Here is a 21933-nt window from a genome sequence, read left to right as displayed (position 1 = left end):
CAGTCAGCTTTGCATCCTGTGCACTGGCTTAGCTTTAGGCAGGCTTTACACCTTATTCATTACTCATGTTTAGATGTAAATGCAGATCTGTTTGTGCCTCATGTGGGTATATTTTGCATACAACATGTACTCTGAAATTCCTGATTACAGCTGTGGGTTTTAATTTTCCCTGTTCATGTTTCTCTCTACTTTACCTAGATTATCTTTACCCTCTTATCTGGTTTCAAAAACAATTCAGCACTGAATCTTATTTTTTCACATCATTATTGTTTATACAGAAAGGGAAGATCCTGATAGTCTGATTTAACATATGTAACAAAACCCTCTTTTGTGGAAACACTTGCCACTTTATGTTGGAGCAGTTCTGCCAGGAAAACACGTTAGACTCAACATAGATTGATTAATGATCTGGTTTAACATTGGAGTTTTGACATTTCGAGCAAGGATGTCAATAAAACACTTTATAGTACTTTGTGCCCGTTGTGCTATTTTTAACATTGTCTCGTTGCCACTGGGTGTCTCCCAATCCCCTCATCCCTGCCCGCACTGCGCATGCTCTCTACATCCTCACCTCCATCCACACGTCGAGGGACTTAAAAGCCTGAATAAAGATGCTCAACGTCTTGGGTCGCTGGAGCTTTGTCACCGGGTGAAATTGAGTTTACTGAACAAAACCTTAGAGAGGAAAGACGCCGGTTTAACTGAAAGACACAGTATTAGTATATGCACGCGGGCACCTCACCGAGATGGAGCTGAAGAAATCTATTTCGGACACCGAGCGCGCGCTCAGGAGCTACGGCGCCGTGTCGGAAACTGCATGGACCACGGACAAAGGTTAGCTCAATGCTCCCGAGTGTGGTGTTATTTTACAGTCGGTGTGTTTCTTTAACCATAGTTATCATGCCAGAATTGTATCTCTTTGTTTCACTCTGTGGCACCCTGCGAGAGGCGAGCAGTGAAACGGTTAATGCGTGACTCACAAAGGTATGGGATAATTCAGCAGCGATGCTTTAGAGCTAAAACCCCTTTAGTTGCCCCCCAGATGCACACTATGAGCATCAGACGGCTTGTGAATCAATTTAGAGGGAGGAGCATTTATTCTTAAACAAACAGCCCATAGCAAGCACAGGGCACGCTTTAACTTGTGATGGTTTCTGTCAGTCAGGGCTGATGCAGAAGCAGAATCTGGTCCTTTGGTATCAGAGCACATCTTAGTCCTCTTAGTTAAAATAACTATTGCTTTGCAAAACTTTTGTGCACTCCGTCTTTTGAAAAATATAGTTTTCTTACATTTAAATCATTAAAAGTGAAGCAAATCGGTAAACTGTCCCTTAAACAATAATTATCCGACATATTTGTCATGAAAAATAACAAGCATTCAAACTGAAAAGACCAACAATTAAAGACCTTAAATATTTGAAGATGAGTACCAAGCTGAACAATTCAATAATAGTTAATCTCCAGACCCACTGACTTTGACATCCCTGTATGTCCTTCATGTTACTTGTTCTATTCATCTTATTTGGGTTGAAGTTAAAAAAATAGTTAAAGTATCACCTGATCATTTGCATAGAAACATGCCTATTACAACACCTCAGATTTGACACAAAGTGTGAGGTACTCAAGCACTCCTGAACCTCGAAGATATCATTTTACTTTCTCACTTTGCGGAGGTTGAAGAGAAATATTGTTTTGCATTTCAAAGCTGTGCATCATCTTCTGTCAGCTGACTCCTGCATTCATTTTCTGTGTCTTTAACATGAGGCTAAATAAAACACCTGAAAGGGGGGACATTACGGACTGAAATCCACTGCACCTGATGTTTCTATTATCGTCCCTCTGATTGAAACAAGTGATGGAGGAAGCTGAATGACGCATGTGTTGATGGATGCAACACACGTGTGATAACATCCTAAACATGTGTCATGGTTGGTGCAATTTGGGATGACCCGTTACAGGACAACAGGATGTGAACTAAACTTGCAGATCAAATGGAAAAAAAGAGGGGAAATAACGAGCAGGTATTTTTAGACACAGATCAAACCATAGCTCTCTCCCCTCTCTTTGCCTCCCTGTACCTCTCCACTGCAAATAAGACAGAAACAGTGCACCTGTCCTCTTTTTTCCTCTTTTTTCCCTCCTTTCTTTTTTTCAATCTTGCTTCTATGGTCGCTGCAGCTGCAGCTGCAGGAGCAGAGTGTTCGTACACTGTGACTGCAGGATGTGTTGGGGTATAGTCTGGATTGAGTGTCATACAGATGCTGACATTTCTCTTTCATGCGTCCGCTGCACCACTCACAGTCCAGGCTCTCCGGGCTTAATCCTCATTAAATCATAACCCAGGAGTGCACTGATTATCCTCTTTTGTTTTAATGAAACAGAGCTAATTTAAGCAGCTTAATTATGTGTGTGAGGTCACTGCTTTACATCTGCAGGTGTTGTGAGGAGCAGTGTTGCTTGTGTTGGCCTGGAACCAGAGAGATAAGCTCACCTATCCCAGGTGGAAATGCAGCTTTTAATCAGGAGGTATCACTGCTCTTCGTATCTTGTGAATGTGTGTGCGTATGTGTGAGCAGCTTGCTCAGAGGGGAGGGAACTGTTAGAACATTATGGCTCTTCTTCAGCAATGAGACTTAATGCAGCTAGGTGTTATTGATGCGGTCACGTGGCTGCTAATGAAACAGAAGTGTGCAAAGAAACACACAGGAGCAGCAGTGGGGAAGAAGGAAAAGTCTGTGTTATTGCTGTGTTTTTGGGTGTTACAGTTTGGGGCATGAAGTTTGGATTTTACGTCAGCACCCTTTGACACATTTGTGTGATGATTCAATGTCAGTGATGCACTAACAAAGTGAGCCCTCCTGTGCAGACTTCTGTCTGCTGTGGTGAGTCAGCTCTGTCCTCAGCAAGCAGCCATGAAAAGACACACACACACACACACACACACACACACACACACACACACACACACACACACACACACACACACACACACACACACACACACACACACACACACACACAGCAGTTTATGTTTCTGCAAAAGGACAGAGCTGATCCAGTTCCACAGAAACATGCAACACGCTGTGGATAAATGTCAGGCTTTTTATTCATCTCAGGACTCAGGAGTAAAAACAGTAGTTTGTTTTTCTAGATCTTGTGAAGTTAGAGGCTTCAACCCGGTTCTTAAAAGAGATGCACTATATTGGAATTTTTTGCCAATGTCTGATAAGCCGATATATAACAGCTCATTTAGCCAATACCAATACTGATACCGATATTTTTTTCTGTGCATATAATTGCAGAGATAACTATTTCTCTTCTGTAGTAGATGAAGCGTTTTATACAATGGTGCATATTATCACATTTGATGTGTATTATCTTTTTCTTGTTTAAAACTATATATTATCTTTTTCTTGTTTAAAACTATATATATATATATATATATATATATGGTCATATTCATATGACCAATCGAGAAAAATGTCTTGTTTATAGTTATTTAAGGACAAAAATGAGGTCTGAATTGCTCCTAACCAGTAAAAAAATCTGCCAATGGAACAAGAGAAAAGTTACTTGTATTAAGACATTATTCTAGTCTCAAGGAAATTTTCAAGCTGTTTTTTTCTTGTTCCAATAGCAGATTTTTTTACTGGTTACAGGCAATTCAAACCTCATTATTGTACTCTGATAACTTGAAACAAGACATTTTTCTGGATTGATAAGTTGAAAGTGGCTCATATCGAGTATAATAAGACGATTTTTACTTAAAAAAAGACAAAAACACTTGATAAGATTTCAGTCTTTTGCAGTGTATATATCTATTTATATATATATATATATATATATATATATATATATATATATATATATATATATATATATATATATATATATATATATTATTAGGGATGCACGATATTGGCTTTTTGCCGATATCCGATATGCTGATCAAAACCCCTTTTGGCCGATACCGATACGGATACCGATAATCACAAGTTTGTTTTTTTCACCGTTAAGAAAGCTAAGTCTATCCTGTACTGGAATTTATATGTTACTCTTATTGTGACGGTCTTATTTGTGAAACACACATAAAACAAGACAAAAAACATTTGATTTTACCATTAATAAGAAATGTATTATTTTTTCAAACTCAAAACATTCAGTATTGAAATACAGAAAAATAATTTCTTTAGATCACATGAACTTTAAATGTACGATGCACTTTTAAACATAACCAAGTTGCATTTGATTATTTTAGAGCTACTGTGACAACCTAATGACAGACACAGAGCTCTGCAGTGCAAATAAATGAGGTGCTACATTTTATTTAAGGAGCTTATTTTTCAGATGGAAAATAATAATACTCCTAACTGAATAGCACCTTATTGGCTGTGCATATCGGCAGAAGTTTTCATATCTGCCGATACCGATAAAAGTGTTTTTTAGCTTTAGCTTTTATATATATATATATATATATATATATATATATATATATATATATATATATATATATATATATATGAAACTGTATATTCCTTTATGAGGATTGCTTTTGAAAAAAAAAAAAAATCAAAAAGATAAAAACTACTTGAAACCAGCCCATTATTTTATGGGTTTATTATATTGGCAGAATTTGGTGTGTTTGCCGATATCCAATATTTTATTTTTAAGCCATTATCAGTCGATCATCTGATAATGTGCTGATAATATTGTGCATCCCTACTTCTTTAGATCTGAAAGATATTTATACAGCTTAGCTCTGCTGAGAGGAAGATGAAAAACAATAACCAAGTACTTGGTTCTGTCATCTCAATACGAGTTTTTTTTCACAGCCCCTCACCTACGACACAGTCAGTTTGGGTTTTGGGCAGTGGGGTTGAAATGAGATGTTAAAGATAAAACCTTGGATTCCAAGTTATTGTCATGGATACCTATTGTAATCAGTTGAGGCAAAGCTATATTGCCTTGTACAGGTTACACCCAGTTCCCCAGATGCTAAAATAAGCCAGCTCATCTGGTCCTCATTAAAAACTGCAGTTTGTTGAGAGTTTGTTTGAGGCTGGCTGCAGAAACTCCAAACACACTAAGCTGCTACAGCCGATTTTACAGCAAAAATAAAACTGTTTACAGCTTGGCTCAGGATTAAAAGGTTTGAGTCTGAATAGCTCATTTCTCTGTCAGCACACACTGGGGTTGATTTTTTTTTCATAACTTTTTATTAAAGTTAAAAGTCTTTCCCACTTATCTGTGATGAGGCTTTACCTCATTCAATCTCAGACAAAACTTTGCCATTTCCAGTATGGACCTGCTTCAAAACTCTGCATCAGAAACAAATAGGTGACATCACTTACTCGATCTTTTAACCCCACCACCTGTTTTCCATCTATGTGCAAAATGGACAGTGTTCCTGGATGATTTGCAGAAAAGCAATACAGAAATATCCATAGATAAAAGACCAATGACCTGCACATGTTTTTTGTATCAACAAATCAGTGTTAGAGCCTGTATGTTACAAGATGCTGAAAGGGTCAGTCGATTGATTCGTGAAGTAAGTGTCGACCTGTTTGGAAAGTGTTTGTCAGTGTTTAGTGGCAGATATGGAGAGTGAGGTCAGCGGTTCACTTCAGTGAGGTATAAACCAATCAGCACAGAGCCACAGCTGCTTATTGATCCATGTGTGAGAAAAAAAACAACATCTACACAAAAGCATCACACTTAATTCCTCCTTTAAAATAAGAATCTAAGAGTTTTTGTATCACCAGGCAAATTCACAATTGAAAACTTTCAATAAAAAAAAAGGAAAACACACATTTGCGCCTGCAGCACTGCTGTGACTGTACGCCCCTTTCTCTATTACACATTCTGCCGTCATCTGAGATATCACATTCCTGGCTGGTGTGAGCTGAAACGTCACAGTGCGATAAGATGTGATGAGGGACGTGTTTGCCAAGAAAGTGACTCCACAAAAAAGAGGAAGGAGAAACACAAACATTTGGATGCACCCTCTAGAAAAATTAAAGGGAAATAAATTAAGGGCTGTCGTCTTGAATTAGATCTATGTGCCACTAGAGCCTTTAATTTAACACGTTTTATGATGTCTGTCATTTAAAGCTCTAAAAAAGGTTGGTACTTTTAGGCAGCATCATGGGTAAAGTGAGGTGTGCATCATGCCTAAAACATGGTTGGAGAAAAGGAATCTGTCATTTGTTTACTTTAAATCTTTGTTATGTCTCTTGAATTAATCTCCTGTTATCTTTCTTCCACCCCAGGTCATTCAGACGTGTCCATGGCAGAGAGCACCATGGCTCCAGAGGAGATCGAGGTGGAGATGGCTCGGATCCAGCGCCTGCGTGAGGTCCTGGTACGCAGAGAGTCGGAGCTGCGCTTCATGTGAGTTCCTGTTCCTAAATTGAGAGTTTTTGTGTTTTTGTGTTTTGGTGTTTTGGTTACATAAAGCTTCAACGAGTGCAAGCAAGATCTGATCAGCTCGCTGTCACAACAATTTCTGCTGCCGTCCTTGAATGGATGATTAGGTTCTCTGGGTTGCCATGACACAGTGGACACTCTCATGACGCACTCTGTGTGTGTGTATGTGTGTGTGTGTGTGTGTGTGTGTGTGTGTCTTATGATATTACTTGCTGTTGAGGATGATACTGGGACAGGCAGGCCTTTTTGAACTGAATATGCAGAGGACGGCTTGACATGCCAGTAGTGGCTGAATGAGTCACTTTGATGACCTCACGGCTCCTTATCAACATCATTATCTTCAAGGACTGTGGAGGAAGGATGCCATTTTTTTTTTTACCTCTCCTGTCTTCATCATGACAGCCAGAGAACAGGGCAGCTTAATGATTTAATGATTTAATGATTTAATGATTTTGTGTTGTTTCATTCAGGCTGCAACTAACAATTATTTTCATTATGCTCCTTTTTCTCTGTAACAACCAGACCTGGAGTCACAAGAACAGATTTCATTGGTCACACTCATTTATTTCCATACAAAGGAAAAAAAAAACAGACAACTGTTTTTATTTTTATAATGTGCTTTATATGATTACCACTTTTTTTCGGTATTAATACATTTTTTTTTTCCTCGAAACAATGGTAATCATATGGAGCATATTATATAAATAAAAACAGTTGCCCAATGTAAAATGTTTATTCCTCCTATGTATGAAAACTTATGGCCCATCCTCTACAGGAGCGTGTTAGCCTTTAGGAACTGAAAATAAAACTTTCTACTCAAAATGTGGTTGTTAAATGCTTTTGCTTTGTCAGGAGTTATAGTTTGTCACCATCTTTGATAGAAAGGAAGTAAGAGTTTAGATCTGTGGTGCATGTATAGTACTTTGTAAAACAACTTAAAATGAAAAATCATGAATATTTGATGTGAAATAAACCACATTCATGAAACTGACTTGAAAGAGGAAATGTGAGCCTCTGTCTCCGGCATGGATCATTTTTTTTTATTGTTCAGAGCACCGCAGCATGTGGAGCTGTGCGGCTTTTCATCAGCAGTGTGACGGTTTAGAGGTCGGATGAAGCTGATACACATCGTAAAGAGCCCTCCTCAGTTTATAATGTTAGTTCATGACTTAGTGGAGGGTTTTATTAGGCCACTTCTTTCTAGTGCTTATGTCTCCATCGTCAGGCACAGTGAGACTCAAGATGTCAAATAAACACGCACTCACACACTCACACACTCACACACTCACACACTCACAGACAGAGAAAGTGTCAGAGAGCAGAAGCTGCTGGGATACACAGATAGCATTGAGAGAGTGAAGCACAAGGAGGAGCGAGGGAGAGAAACAGACAGAAGGAGTGAAACAAGCTGAAGGGAGGGGTCAAGGGTGAGAGAAAAAGAGGGGGAGGTGTAAAACGGTGCAACAGCTAAATGCAGAGGGAGGAGGAGGAGGAGGAGGCTATGGATGAGTCACCGTCCTGATCTATCACAGTGAGAATTAAATGTGCTGTAGCTGTCACTGCTCCGCAGAGAGACACAGACGTGGATTTAAGGAGGAAGAGGGGAGAATGTTGAGGCCCCGTGGGTGACACATCAGGCTGCTGGAGGCTCACAGAGCAGCCGGAGATTTATGTTGCATGTTTTTATTCTGCACACGCCTCTGATGTAAATTATGACACATCTGAGCCTGAGGCTGTGATTTTCCAGTGACACTCCTAGTGTCTACAGCACAATGTGGGGAAGTGCAGAAAATGAGTCGTTCATTAATCAATTATTCAGCTGGCTGGAGATGAATGCAAACATCTAATAGTGGATTATTCAATTAGTTTAACGAGGGCTGTCATGCTTATTTTTCTCTCACATTCATTCCACTAGTACAAATGAATATCTCAGGAAGACGTCTAAGTTTTTGGCACATTTTTGCTCTGTAAGCAGAAACACTAAAAAATTTTCAGCAAAAGTAATTCCAATAAATGATTGGATTTAAGATTTAAAAGAAAAAGCAATTTTAATTCTGTAAATTTCAAAATAAAACTTCTCATACTGGTTTCTAACTGAACTGATTTGTTACATGATTAACTGATATGTTGTTTGGTAAGATATTCAAAACCTGGAAACCCTGATTGTTAGAAATCAATTATCAATCATAGACTTTGGCTTGAAGTGAGGTCTCCACAAAAACTGCCCCCCTGGTGGCTGGCTGCAGTGTAAGTCAAAAAATCTGGCTCTCCAGTCATTCCAGATGGGCTGTGGTCAAACTTTGAAAAATTAGTACACCTGGTAGAAATGTTTCTCATGTCCAATTGTTGTGGTGATTTGAAGATAGCATTCGGCTGCCTTATATTCAGGTCTTCTTTTTCCGAAAAGTTTCGTTTTCATTAGCTATAAGAGGTTAAAAATGAGGTTTTACATCACATTTAACAATAGTTGACAGCTGCTGTTCTTGTTTATTTTTTTTGAAGATTGTAAAATCTGTCTGGAGGTAGAGTCAAGAAGTGATTAGACTCTCGAAAGAAAAAAATATATGCATATATTTTTGTCACCTGGCTCCACTCAGATTCTCCCAGAATCCCTCACAGTCTCTAATGCGCTCTGGCTGCACAACTACTACAATGGCTGCGCCTGTGACGGGGAATTTTGGCTTCAAAACTGTACAATGATAAATGGCGGAGCCACGCTGTCCACTCTATATACAGTCTATGGACATAACCCTAACTTAAAGTGTACATGCAGATAGGATCACCATAGCAACAGGGAGGCGGGGACTTTAACCAAGGAGTTATAGCATGTTTTGTAATAGCCTCAGAATGACAAAAAAAGATAAATAATGTGTTTTTTTGTTTGTTTTTGTTTTTTAATAAACCCTGCTCTTAAGCTTTGATCATAGTGGATACAGATCTCTGATTTATTACCTTCTACAGATTTTTGTTGCTACAGGACATTGCTGCTTAGGACCATTTTATTGCTTTTCTCACGTATTTTTCACCCCCCTGCCCTTCCCCTGATTTCACTGAAAAGTATAAGTCTGCCTAAAATCCTCTCATGTGAAGCGGAAGCAGCAAATAATATCTGTCATTTTTTAATCTGATGGTAGCCTGTGATTTACAGCGTTCTCTCCCTCTCCTCTCTTTCAAGGATGGATGACATTCAGCTCTGCAAAGACATCATGAGTTTAAAGCAGGAGCTGAGACAGATTGTGGCAGTACCAGGTACGGTTCAAACACATTTAAACACATATAAACATCTTTAGTCTTTTGTCATCGTGAAGAAAATGAGCTGCAATCATATCAGATGATAAACCACTCAGAATTGATCCTCTGTTGGGGTTATGGGCCGTGCTCCTTGTTTGCACTCTTGGCAGAAAGTGCTTCTGTTTGCACCCGCCACCGTCCTATGAGCTCAGCAGGCGTCATGATGATTCATAGGACTTGTCATTACACTAAACCATGCAGGATCGATCGTACGTCTCAGACACACGCTGGAGTTATGAGGAGGAGACAGTCATACACACACAAACACACATGCTTCATCACTTTGAAAGTAAACTGAAGGGAGCTTTACTGGCAAAGTGTGCAATATGGTTTTCAGTAAACAGCTCTTTTCCCTCCCTGGGTGTCTCTGTGGTGTGTTTGTGAGGCATCAAATATTGGTTTAAATCCACCGTCTGCTCCGGCTTTTACTCCATCTAAAGCAGAGAGGATGAGCTGAGGTGGTTCACCGACGTCAGACGCATTAAACATAGAAACACACTCATGAATCTCTGCATCAGAGACTCATGGCAACAAGAGCGAACTCACCTCCTCACTGAGTGTATCTTTGTGTGTGTGCGTGTGGAGGGGAGGGGCTGGTGTTGTATTCAAGGAAACACACACACACACACAAGCGCACACACGCTCACAGTAAAGAGACACGTGGATGATCAGCAGCTGTTTTTGGAGATGAACCAGTGACCTGTCAATCACAGAGCCTTTTTTAACCATGTTACAACCCTCCCACAGACAGAGGAAGAGGGAGAGAGAGATTACCAACAGCACATCATAACATTATCAGTTTCTACAGATCTGAAGCTTTGTTTTTAACAATGTACTTTTAAAGAAATCTCATCTGTGGCGTTGCTTACATTGATCTGATCAGGGCATCAGAAAGGATGAAAATAGTAGGAGGTCATGACTTCCAACCTCTAAACCACCCAACTCCTCTGACCCCAGATACTAGAAAAAAAAGACGCTGACAAGAAAACCCAAGGTTATCCTGAGTACCTTTGCTGTCTCCGAGGGGATTGTTGTCACACTGAGTAGTGCAGTTTAAGGTTTAAAACGAGCGTGACTAACAGATTCAAGAACTAATAAAACTGTAATTCGATCTGTAAAAGACAAATCAAAGACACAGGAACCAAATAAGGATAGAACAAAAGAATACATTTTAATATCAGAAAATATAGACAATTTTAAAAGGAAGTTGTCGGTTAGACCATGAAATAAAAACAGGTTAAAAAATTAAATTAAATTGCAACTAATAAACCTGAGAAACAGGGTTTCAGTCAGGAACACTTGTCATACATTGAACCATTTATTGCCAAATGGATACAGTTAGAATTGGCGTTACAGCGCTGCTCTTCAGAGTACTCCCTGGGTTAGCTGAGCAGCCTGCTCGAGCCCATTCGTACATACAGATCAGAAGGAGGCATACATATCAATAGGATATATAAAGAGTCTTAATAGGAGGAGGCTGGGGTGGAAGAGAAATTATTAAGACAGCAGCAGCTGGGTAGGAAAATGGTAGCAGGGATCTGACAGAGGGATGACATGCTTTAAATACGTTGCCTTGTTGTTAAGACACACGCTGTGATTGGTTGTGAGCGGTTAGTGATTGAACCTCAGCCTGTCAGCTGATCACAGCTGGGCGTATGACTTTTGTGTCCTGCATGAACTTACGCTAACTCCATTAAAACCGGACAAATAAGATTCTAAGGACCAACAGCTCTTACTGAAAACTTATCAACCTTAAAAGTAAGGTACCAATGATCTATTTGTTAAATATTTCTTTGAGAGCTGTAAAAACTCAACCACTAAGGACGTGGTCACACTGGCCAACCATGCCGTGCCTAAGCACGCTTCAGTACGGTGGCCCTGAAGGTCAATGCGAAAAAACATTTCAAAATACACAAAAACATTTATGAATGCGCAAAAACATTTCACAATCTGAAAAAAAAAATCACAATCTGAAAAAATATTTATGAATGCACAAAAACATTTCACAATCTGAAAAAAAAAAATTTAAAATTTGAAAAAAACATTTATGAATGCACAAAAACATTTCACATTGCACAAAAACATTTGAGGAATCATGAAAAACATTTCGAGAAACCGGAGAAGGTAGGACGATGCTGCGTGTCTCTGATTGGCTTAACTAAGCCCATCAGGCATCAATCTTACATTACTGTCTGTTTACGCTGGATGACCGTTTAAGCTCAGCCACTGCGAAAATTAAGGTGTTTTCCAGGATGGAAGAGGAGGTTACATTGATAGAACATTACTTTAATAAGGGACATACATATAGTGTGATTCTACAAATGCTTTCCACATATTACGACATACACATGTCTCTTGGAACCCTTAAATCACGCTTAAAGCACTGCGGATTACAGAGAAGGGGTGGATATTCCTCATTGGCGGATAGGAGGGCAATATCATCAGAGCTGCTGGGGCCTGGGGGGTATTCCACGACGCTGGTTAAAGAAGGCTGGGCTATTGCCGGTAAGCGTGGCTTGAATAAACTGCCACTTTAATCTGAGCTGCGACTCGTTCCACTAATGAGGCTCAGCTGATTTTCAGAGACGCTTATTCCCCCAACTCTGACCCTGCTGACAATTGTGCTTAAGCACGGCACGGTTTGGATGGCCAGTGTGACCGCGCTCTAAGTGTGCTCAGACATACTTGTGCCATCATCACAGACTGACGAAACCATCTTTCAGGTGTCTCTCGATTCCAGATAACCAGTGATCAGTTTTCTGCTGTGTTATATGTGGACATGCACTAATCAATCAGCCAATCAATCGGTGCCGATTTCCTTAATTTTGGGGATCAGTGATCCGTGATCAGCCCATCCTTATGCATGAAACTGATCTCATATACCTCCGGGAAGGTCTGAAAGCCAGGCATTGTTGCGTTTTGCTCTTAGACCCAAAACTTAGGACACTTTATTGATTGTTCAAATTAAAACATAAAGATTTCATTGTTTCACTGGTATTGTTCAATGATTTTCCTTAAAATAAAATTGGAACATTGAAGGTATATGCTGTCAGATATAGAAAGTAAAAAATTGTATTGGCACAAATCGGTATCGGCACGTCAGGCTTTTTAAAGATCGGTGATAGGCCAGAAAATTGTGATTGGTGCACCCCTGGTTATTTGCTGTGTAAACATCAGCAAACTCTGCTTCTGACCAAGGAAAATGTTCTCCATTAGAGGGAGATATGGGGAAAACATGTTATGATTTTTCTATGGCAGGATCAGGATCTGAAATTTATCAGGATTGTTTTTTATATTCAGAATATTTTGATCTAAGAACATTTTTGGACCCAATATTTCACATCATGGATTCTTACCCATATTAATGCACAGTTTCATAACTTTAACCTAGTCCTAGTCTAGTCATTTTCACATCATGATAAATACATTGTTTTTAACACATTAGCTGTAAGAGTTGTTGAGTTTTTGCAGAATGCACAGAGCTTTAGCTTTTTACAAGTAGTCTCAGTGAGGTGTTACAGGATATACTTTGATTTTATTTGTGCACTTGACAGAAAATTTAAATACATTTTTTTTAAAAGAAAGCACAGTTAGAACATGATTCATTTTATTGCCATGATTAACACTGTGTAAAAGACCTCAGGCTCTGATTGGCTCTGAGTCCGGACATACCTGAGCTGAGCGGTCAGTGTTAAAGATGAAGCAGACATTCCCTGTATCTTTCCTTTTTCCAAAAATACATCTTAAATGTTGCATCAAGGTTAATGTCTGACAGGCTCTGTGGTACTGTAACCGGCTCATTCTCTCAAACACTGTCCTCACAGCTCTCTGCTACCAGCTCCAAACCACCATCTGCTCCTAACCCTGACCAAGTGTCTCACTGCCTGTATTATACCAACTGGGATCTTACCCTGCCGCCCCTCCTGCTCCTGTGACATCATGATTTACGGGTTGCGACCGTGCGTCCCCATAATTATTTTGACCTCCGGAGGATACACACTGCAACTGCACAGCTGCACTTCATTTCTGCATGGGGGGAAGAGCTGATGTTTGCAGTAGTTCTTCAGAGCCTTGTTTTCCTTATCCAGCCTTAATAAACAGTGGTGCCAGACATCCTACCTCTGCAGCTGTCTGTGCATGCGTGTGTGTCTGTGTATGTGTGTGTGTGTCAAATTGCTTTGGCCAGTATGTCCCTTGTTGTGCTGTCCAGGGTGAAGGTGAGGACAAAAGACACAGCAAAGAGCATGTTGCATTCACAGATGTCTGATGGAGAATGCACAAACAGAGCTCTCCAGAGTTAGCATAATGAAGTCAGCGTCTGTTTGTTATAAATTATACATGGAGGGGGAATAAAGGGTCTGCTGCTGACGCGCCTCAGTCTTTGAGATCCACCAGTCTCTGCTGCCAGTCGCTTGATATCAGTTTTGTAAATAGGATTTTTGTTTCCTCTCTTTATCTGACCATGTTTTTATTTGATCCTGACTTTTCTTCTATATCCACTCTCCTTTCCTCCAGAGAAAGAAAAAAACAAGAAGCACCAGCAGCGGGAAGAGGAGCTTATCCTGAAGATCCATAAACTGGTTCAGAAGAGGGATTTCCTGGTGGATGACGCAGAGGTGGAGAGATTAAGGTAGAGCGATCCCACGCCCAAACACAGTTCATATTCAGGAGCTCATGCTCTTTTTGTTTACACACACACACAACACTAAACTTTACTGATTATTTATTTTCTGTTTGTCTGTCTGTGACAGTCAGAGGAGGGCTGAGGAGCAGCGGGGAGGAGACTCATTAGGAGGAAATGTTTGGAGCAAATGTGAGAATGACTGGTACCAGGGAGAGAGTCGCTTGATCATCACAGCACTGCCTGCTGTTTGTGTGTGTGTGTGTGTGTGTGTGTGTTTATAGAAGGCAGAATGACTAATGACCGGGGCTCTGTTGTCATTTATGCTTCCTCCTGCTCTGTTCTTACAGAGGAACAACAGAAGTGGCTCCATGACAGCCACGATTTAAAAAAAATGTAAATCCAAAGCTGGATAAGCAAATCTGAGCACTTCCTACTAAAAATGTTAGAATCAGACTGTAAAATGTAAAAATCTGTTTTGTGAAAATTATGTTTCTGAGTCATTAAATAAAACTGTTCAATACACAAGTTGCTATAAAACTGCACAGCAGCTTGTGTGTCTTAAAACTTCTTTCTTTATGACGAAGGTTCCCTTTTGTATGACTGTGGTGAAACTAAACCTTTCTCAATAGAGGTGATACATCATTAACCTAAATGTCCAGTGAAAAACAGGGTAAAAGGCATTTTTACCTACTGCATTTTCACAAACAGTAACTAGTTGGGTCATTTTGGAGCGAAAGTGACCGCGGCGAGCGAAGGTCTCAATGGATTTGTCATCGAGAAGGGCTAAAAAACAAATTTAGTCGGGGTGTATTTTTTAAAATGGCGGGGAAAATTTTTTAGAGGCCAAAATCCAAAATGGCTGTCATGGAAATGATCTCTTTAAAGGCTCGACCTACAATGATGGACAAGACATGTTTTCAGATGGCTTCAAGATGGTTTCAAGATGGCTGCCACTTTTGGTGTTTTTATAGGGTTTTTGGGGGGTGTTTTTGCCACATAGATGATGATGATTTGTAACGGTGGGACAGCGGCATTACTAGTGTAAACCACTGCCAAATATAGTATGACATTTTACCATTACATTCTGTATTTCACCTCTATATTTCCACCACCTTAAATTTTCCCGCTTCACCTCATTCTTAATACTGTATTGTGTGTGTGATGTTTATCCTTGATGTGTTTTTTGCTTTTAAGTGGCCCTAAAAGGCCATTATACACCGTCACAAAATGATAAGTAATTTCTCTCAGAAATAATAAATATTCTCTACCGCTGACTGTTTCATACAAAAAGTTGCTTCTGGCAGTATTTTTGTAGATTAATAACTGAAATGTCAACATGTCGACTACTCATGGTTTGTTTTGTACAATCAAAATTAAGTATGAAAAATAAATCGTATGTAAACAAAAAAAAAACAACCTATTTCCGCTTCGCTACAAAATAAACCTAACAGAACAGTCATAGTACATGCTACATTCAAGTGAAGTATGCAGTGCCCTCTACATACTACTTTCATACACAGTATGTAGTTGGTGAATTCAAAAACGGCCTGCGTTTTCCTTGTGACAACTCACATATGTCTTTGACTCCATTCATTTAAATGGAAGCAAAATAAAGGAATCTATTCATTTCCATTGGCCTGAAACTGCAAAAGAATTTAATAAAGCCAAAAATATTGTGATATAGACCTGAAAAGTCTTTTCTGTTCTGTTTCTGTTTTTTCTGCATAGTCCTTTGTAATGGGAAATGGGCAATCAACAAGGGTTGTTTACAAATAAACATCTACTTTATTGACTTCAGATGTTATTTCTGTGAACTTTAACTGCATATTATTTAACTCATCATGAGCAGAGCTTCCATTATAACCCTATAGAGACTATAACAATACTGAAAAAATATGCCCCAAAACGGCAAAAACTCCCCCAAAATACCCTAAAAAACACCAAAAGTGGCAGCCATCTTGAATGTCCATCATTGTAGGTCGAGCCTTTAAAGAGATCATTTACATGACAGCCATTTTGGATTTTTGCCTCTACAAATTTTTCCCCGCCATTTAAAAAAATACACCCCAGCTAAATTTATTTTTTAACCTTCTAGATGACAAATCCATTGAGAAACGGACCTTCGCTCACCGCGGTCACGTTTCGCTTCAAAATGACCCAACTAAACCTCTTGTTACTGCACAGCAGAAGTTACACCCGTGCTTTTCTGCAAATATTGTCTCAAAATGGTATAAATCAAGTAATTAAAGCTATAAAGATACTGAAAAGCCCAATTAGCTGCATTGTTTCTGATGGACAGCTGTGTTTCCCTCTCAAACTCAGGGAGCAAGAGGAAGACAAGGAGATGGCCGAGTTCCTCAGACAGAAGCTGATGCCTCTGGAGAAAAAGCTCAAAGTTACACAAAGTGAGTGACGATACCAGAAAAAACACAGACACACCGTCAGAAAGGGGGCAGGAGTGTTTTTCACTCTTATGCCAGCTTTAAAATGATCTCTTTTTCTCTTCCTTTCTGACAAGATCCTCCAAAGCCCAAACGACAAATCCCAGAGCCGCCTCCCAACAAACCATCCATCACCAAGTCAGGAGCAGCCATCATTAAGGATTGTTGTGGAGCCACCCAGTGTGCCGTCATGTAACTGAAGCAGACCTCTGTACGACCCGATCCACCCGTCAGAAACAAAACACTGGTCACATGACATACGCCATACGCCACTTCCTGTTACTCAGAAAATCTCTGCTGTTTTCCAAATCAATTGAATTTGATCAATGATTAGGTTTCACCTCAGGGTTCAAGAGCTCCACCCTGATAAGGAGAGAAATCTTTTATTGAGACGCCTGTCCTCAGTGAATATGAAGGACACAAGACTTTAAAGGGAATTCTTAATGAAAATCTGTTAAACAGGCATGTTTCATTTAACAAGGTTAAGATGTAACACTCATTTGGGATGGTGTGGTTTAATGTACAACTATGAGCACAATGTACAAAAAGAGATCACAAACACTGGGGTTCTCTGTCTGACAGGAAAAACACACATCTGTCAGCATCTTACCATGTCTGATACTTTGTCTGTGCAATATTAGTTCTTTTACTTCAATCAGCGATCCTCTGCCACTGTCTGAAGACTTGAAACTGCTTTTTTTACTTACTTTGTAGGTGGCTGCTAATCCTAAAGTTTGTCATTTAAAAGAGAGCAGTTACAGAGATGTGGTAGCAGTGAGTGATTCTGCACTGCACCTGAGCCTTCACCTCCTGCCTTGGCTCAGTTTCTCCCTAGTGTTATGTAATATCTGCTTTATCAAGAGGAAAATTAAAAATACAGCGCTGAAGGTTACAAAATGGGTTCATGTACAGATTTTGATCTAATGCAGCAGTGTTTACCTGGACTGTTTGTTTTGGTTACTTCTCATCAGACTCAGTCACCACGTCACCGTCCATCCTCATCTCAGCCGTCAGCTGCCAGGCGCCCTGACTCTGGCTCTGTGACATCCTTCATAGTTATAATTATGGATATTTCAGACAAACAGCTTGCATCCTCTGAATTTAGTCTTGCATTTTTATTATAAACTACAGGACGTGAATGCAATTCTCTTGTAAATGCCTACAGTAGACGGTGTATGTTTGAGTATATTTAGGACATTAGTGACCCACGTAAAGCAAAGTGTTGCTCTTTGTCCCTTTTCCCTTTCCTCTGAGAAGTGATGAGTTCTGTAGTGGTTGTGAATTTATGAAAGTCTTAACGTTGACTACTGAACACAATATGCAGAAAATTAACTGAAACTACCTGTACATATATGTTTGAATAAAGAGCATCTTTCAGGAACACGCTGGTGATGTTACTGAGTCAAACACAAAAAAAAAACACAGACCACCGGTTTAATGCATGTGAATTTAATCTGGATATCTTTTGGTCCCTTCAACAACATCAGACTGTTACAGCAACTTCTGCATCAGCGGAGCAACAAAACTCTACAACAGAGGGGAGAGGGTGGGACAGAGGAGAAACATCAGCGAGACAACTGTTGACAAAGAACGTGGAAAAAAAAGGCAAACGTTTAAGGACACTGCTGGATAAGGTGTTGATTAATGACACTGAGCGAACAAGAAGTGTCAGGAAAAAGGAGCAACACAAGACATCCGACATGTTTGATCTCCGTCTTCTTACATTTAGAGTACACAATCAACCAAAACTATGCAAACTGCATATTTTGTCTGAACAAATAGCTTCTCACTGATGTAACCAAAACAAAGAGAAAGCTTTATAGACATCTGAAGTTCTCTGTGCGAGTTAGCTGACCCTGCAGCGCTCAGAGGGAGAGCTCACGTTAGCTCAAAGTAATTCATTCAATCCAAAGTTATAACTTGACTTTCTCTTCTGAGCGCTTCACGCTTCCCTTCATCACCAACACAGTCACTTCTTAGACTGGTTATTTAATGACAACTACTCATTCTTAAATAAAAAGGTTTTAAGATAAGCTCTGTTTACTTCATGAGAGACCTGGAAATAGCATCCTTATAAAAAAACATTTCGATTGGCTTCTCAGACGTGTTTGTGTGTTCGCAGGTGGAACCTCAGCTCCGAAGGCTTTTCACACAGTCAAAGTCCAGTCTGACAAATACACTGTTCCAACAATCACTGCTTTAGAGACAAACACTGAAACTAGACACAAACTGATAAAATGGGCCCTTACCCATTCTTGAACCGTTAATCGTAACAGTACAACAACCCCTCACTTCAGGGCGTGTTAAACATTCCTCACAGCCGACATCGTCAGGTGGCATTTCAGCAGCCAGTCGTCCTGTAGGACGGAGGGGACAACGCAGAGACCAGCACACGTCAGTAAGTACAACTCCTCTGTGTGATAGGTGAGAGGCTGGGAGGTATGTTGGCGATTCCTTTAGGTCCGAAGCAAATACAAGCCATTGTAAAAGCCCGGCAGATTCCAGAGAGCCTCAGAGGGTCCTCTGTGCGTACGTCAGTCTGTTCAGAGGCTTCAAAAACAGCCTGCCACCTCCCAATCCAACTCTTTCCCCTAAAACTCACCACCAGTCACCTTTCCATTAAAATCAAAACTCAGGAGTGCTTCTGCTCCTCCTCGCAAACTCTTTAACTCAGGCAGTTTGGACATCGCCACAAAAACAGCATCAGCAACATCAGCAACAAGGTTAACTCAAAAAACCTTGAGCTTAATGCAGCGACTCTGAGGGCGACGCCAACTCAAAGACCCCTAAAACATGATGGAAATTAAAGAGTGATCTTAAAGAATGTTTTACCATCATCTGATCCTGTCTGCTCAGTCTGAGCGCACACTATGCATAATCTCAGTTATGCACACCACTCGTATTACACACCACCTACTTTAGTTAAGAGGGCACACGATAAACATACAGACATATAAAAGAAAAACACACCGGCTGCTGGATGAAGCTGAAGGATAAAGAATATTACAAATGTCTGGCTGGAGTCTTGTTAAATCTTTTCCCTTCAGGTACAATCAGTGGCGAGAAAATGGGCCAAAATCTCTGCTTTAAATCAGGTGAAAGTACGACAAGAATGAAAACCCTGAAGGCCAGCAACTTTACAGAGACTTTGGACTCAGAGGAACAGTTAAAACAAACGTTCAGGCCAATCACTGAGTAAGCTCTAAATACATCAGACACTGAGGCCGAGGTCTTTAACAAACTGCAGGATACTCAGCACAACATTAAAGTAACTGAAAATATTTTCCTCAGGCCGCAAAAGAGTCAAAGAACAAGAATACAGGTGACAGAGATGCTACCTCTCGATGGAAAGAAGCCTGAATCTGAAAAGAGTCAAAAATGAATGTTTGAGATTAAACACTCCGTCTTTGCGGACAACACAAAGTATTGAAGAAGGTTTCAAAGTGTGTAACATGAACAAAATGTCTACAAACATTCAATCTGTCAGTTTATAAGTTGGTGATGAAGCGAGCACATTTTTTCTTATAGCATTGAGAACTCAGCCATCCCTCACCTTTCTCCTAAAGTTTGTGTGTCCTCTACACAGACAACCAACCAACCTGTTTTCAGACATTCACTGAAAGCCAACGCAGCTCTGAACTGAAGATACACGCTCAGGAATATTTTTCTCTACTTCCATCCAGATGAAATCAAACTCAGGTTGCAAAGATAATGATGATGGACTTGATTGTGATTAAGTTGAAAAATGAAAGTTGCAGAAAATCTGCAAGAAGAGAATCATAGGGAGGTGAGCATCATCAGGAGATCAAGAAAGAAAACAAACTTAAGGAACAAAATGACAGAAAAGTGATGGCAGAAGCAGAACGTAACAGCCTGGAAGGATGCAGACGGGACATTACCACCACTGCTCTGAGGTGTGACTGGTGGATTTGATCAACTCATGTTATCAGAGTTATGCTGTGAAAAGTCGTGTGAGTGTGTGTGAACAGGATCAGAGGCCTGCTGGGAAGGAGAAGTTTGCTGCTAGCTTAATTCTGCTGCGTGTGGCTCTTCTGCTGGGACTGTCTGTTGACGAGTTTGTCTTAGTGTCAGAGGGCTGGGAAGGTTTGGAGACTGATGAGTCGTCTGGGATGTCAGGCTGCTCCGGAGGATCAGGGGGACCATCAGGACCTGCTGTGGCATCCACCTCAGGTTCATCATCTACACACACACACACAGAGTCTGAGTTTACTCTTTATGAAACAGAGATTACAAATAAACTTGTGTTTTTGTTCCTTTTTGCTTCAAGCAAGTGTTTTAAACCAAAATAAAAACCAGAAATAGTAATATAAAATTTGACAGATCCACTGCAGGTCTAAAAGATAGAAAACGATTAGAGAGCAGCTTTATAGTCTTTTCAGGTTTAGAAGAATAGAAGTAAGCCAGACCTGAGGGAGGCTATAGAGAGCTGCAGGGATACACAATGTTTCCAAATGGCTCTGTTTTCATTGTAGTTGTAAACTGAAGCAACAAAAACAAACACTATCACGGTTACATTAGTTAAGTAGCATCACACTTGCACTTCCCTATGGATCCAAGTAGAAGTCATATTCAACCTCTCATTCCATCCTTTGGTTGACAAGAGAAAAAACCCTCCATTAGTGAATATCTTTTCTAAACTGGATGGTGCCACTTGGTCTCAACTGGTATTCTCTGCTGGTTCTTTCAAACTTTAAAGTCCTGCTCTCACTCAGTACAAGAAGTTACTCAGATTAGAGGGCATCAAATAATTACTTCAAATACAGATTACAAGCCCAAGCCCTTTGTTCATTGACTTAGCACTGACCTTGTAAATCCATGGGCTGATCTACAAGCACAAGGGACTCAAAGGGATAGTTTAGTTTTTTTGAAGTGGGGTTGTATGAGCTCTATGTAACCACTAAGGACATTAGATACAGTAGAAAGTTGTCTCCTCTCCCTCAGTAAGACACAGACTGTAATCGATGGTGACGAGGAAATAGACGCTAACAGGGAGAGACCGTACCAGATTCAAAGGCTATTTTCTCTGCCTACAAGAACTCAAATCAAAAAGTAATACCACAGTTTAAGAGTACGCTACATAAAATATTTTTTAAGTACATTAAGTCTTCGGAAATATAAACATTTATTAAC

At 40.0% G+C, this 21933-nt stretch overlaps 2 protein-coding genes across 5 annotated transcripts in view; one reads left to right on the top strand and one right to left on the bottom strand.

The window, feature by feature from the left end:
* The first annotated feature begins 549 nt into the window (after positions 1–549).
* bmerb1 (bMERB domain containing 1) lies at positions 550–18163 on the top strand. Its single transcript, XM_074684177.1, has 6 exons — positions 550–834; positions 6270–6390; positions 9602–9675; positions 14233–14347; positions 16664–16746; positions 16860–18163. The coding sequence occupies exons 1-6, from the start codon at positions 747–749 to the stop codon at positions 16976–16978; spliced, it is 600 nt and encodes a 199-aa protein (XP_074540278.1). The 5' UTR covers positions 550–746; the 3' UTR covers positions 16979–18163.
* marf1 (meiosis regulator and mRNA stability factor 1) overlaps positions 18019–21933 on the bottom strand; it is a 17951-nt gene continuing 14036 nt past the window's right edge. For all 4 annotated transcript variants that reach the window (XM_074684090.1, XM_074684098.1, XM_074684107.1 and 1 more), the window contains one exon: positions 18019–20982. In XM_074684090.1, coding sequence (XP_074540191.1) covers positions 20774–20982 — 209 coding nt within the window. In that variant the 3' untranslated portion in view covers positions 18019–20773. The remainder of the gene's footprint in view (positions 20983–21933) is intronic.

This window comes from Halichoeres trimaculatus, unplaced genomic scaffold (assembly GCF_033239565.1).
Source record: "Halichoeres trimaculatus isolate MK-OKI-2021-1 unplaced genomic scaffold, fHalTri1.1 fHalTri1_scaffold_2, whole genome shotgun sequence".
Taxonomy (NCBI): domain Eukaryota; kingdom Metazoa; phylum Chordata; class Actinopteri; order Labriformes; family Labridae; genus Halichoeres; species Halichoeres trimaculatus.
This window is presented reverse-complemented; position numbering and strand designations above follow the sequence as displayed.

Bases quoted from the DNA above. Each gene is read 5' to 3' on its own strand.
- bmerb1 (XM_074684177.1), top strand. From the start codon at position 747: ATGGAGCTGAAGAAATCTATTTCGGACACCGAGCGCGCGCTCAGGAGC. The intron at 835-6,269 runs GTTAGCTCAATG...CTTCCACCCCAG, and splicing joins TGCATGGACCACGGACAAAG to GTCATTCAGACGTGTCCATG. The intron at 16,747-16,859 runs GTGAGTGACGAT...CTTTCTGACAAG, and splicing joins AAAGCTCAAAGTTACACAAA to ATCCTCCAAAGCCCAAACGA.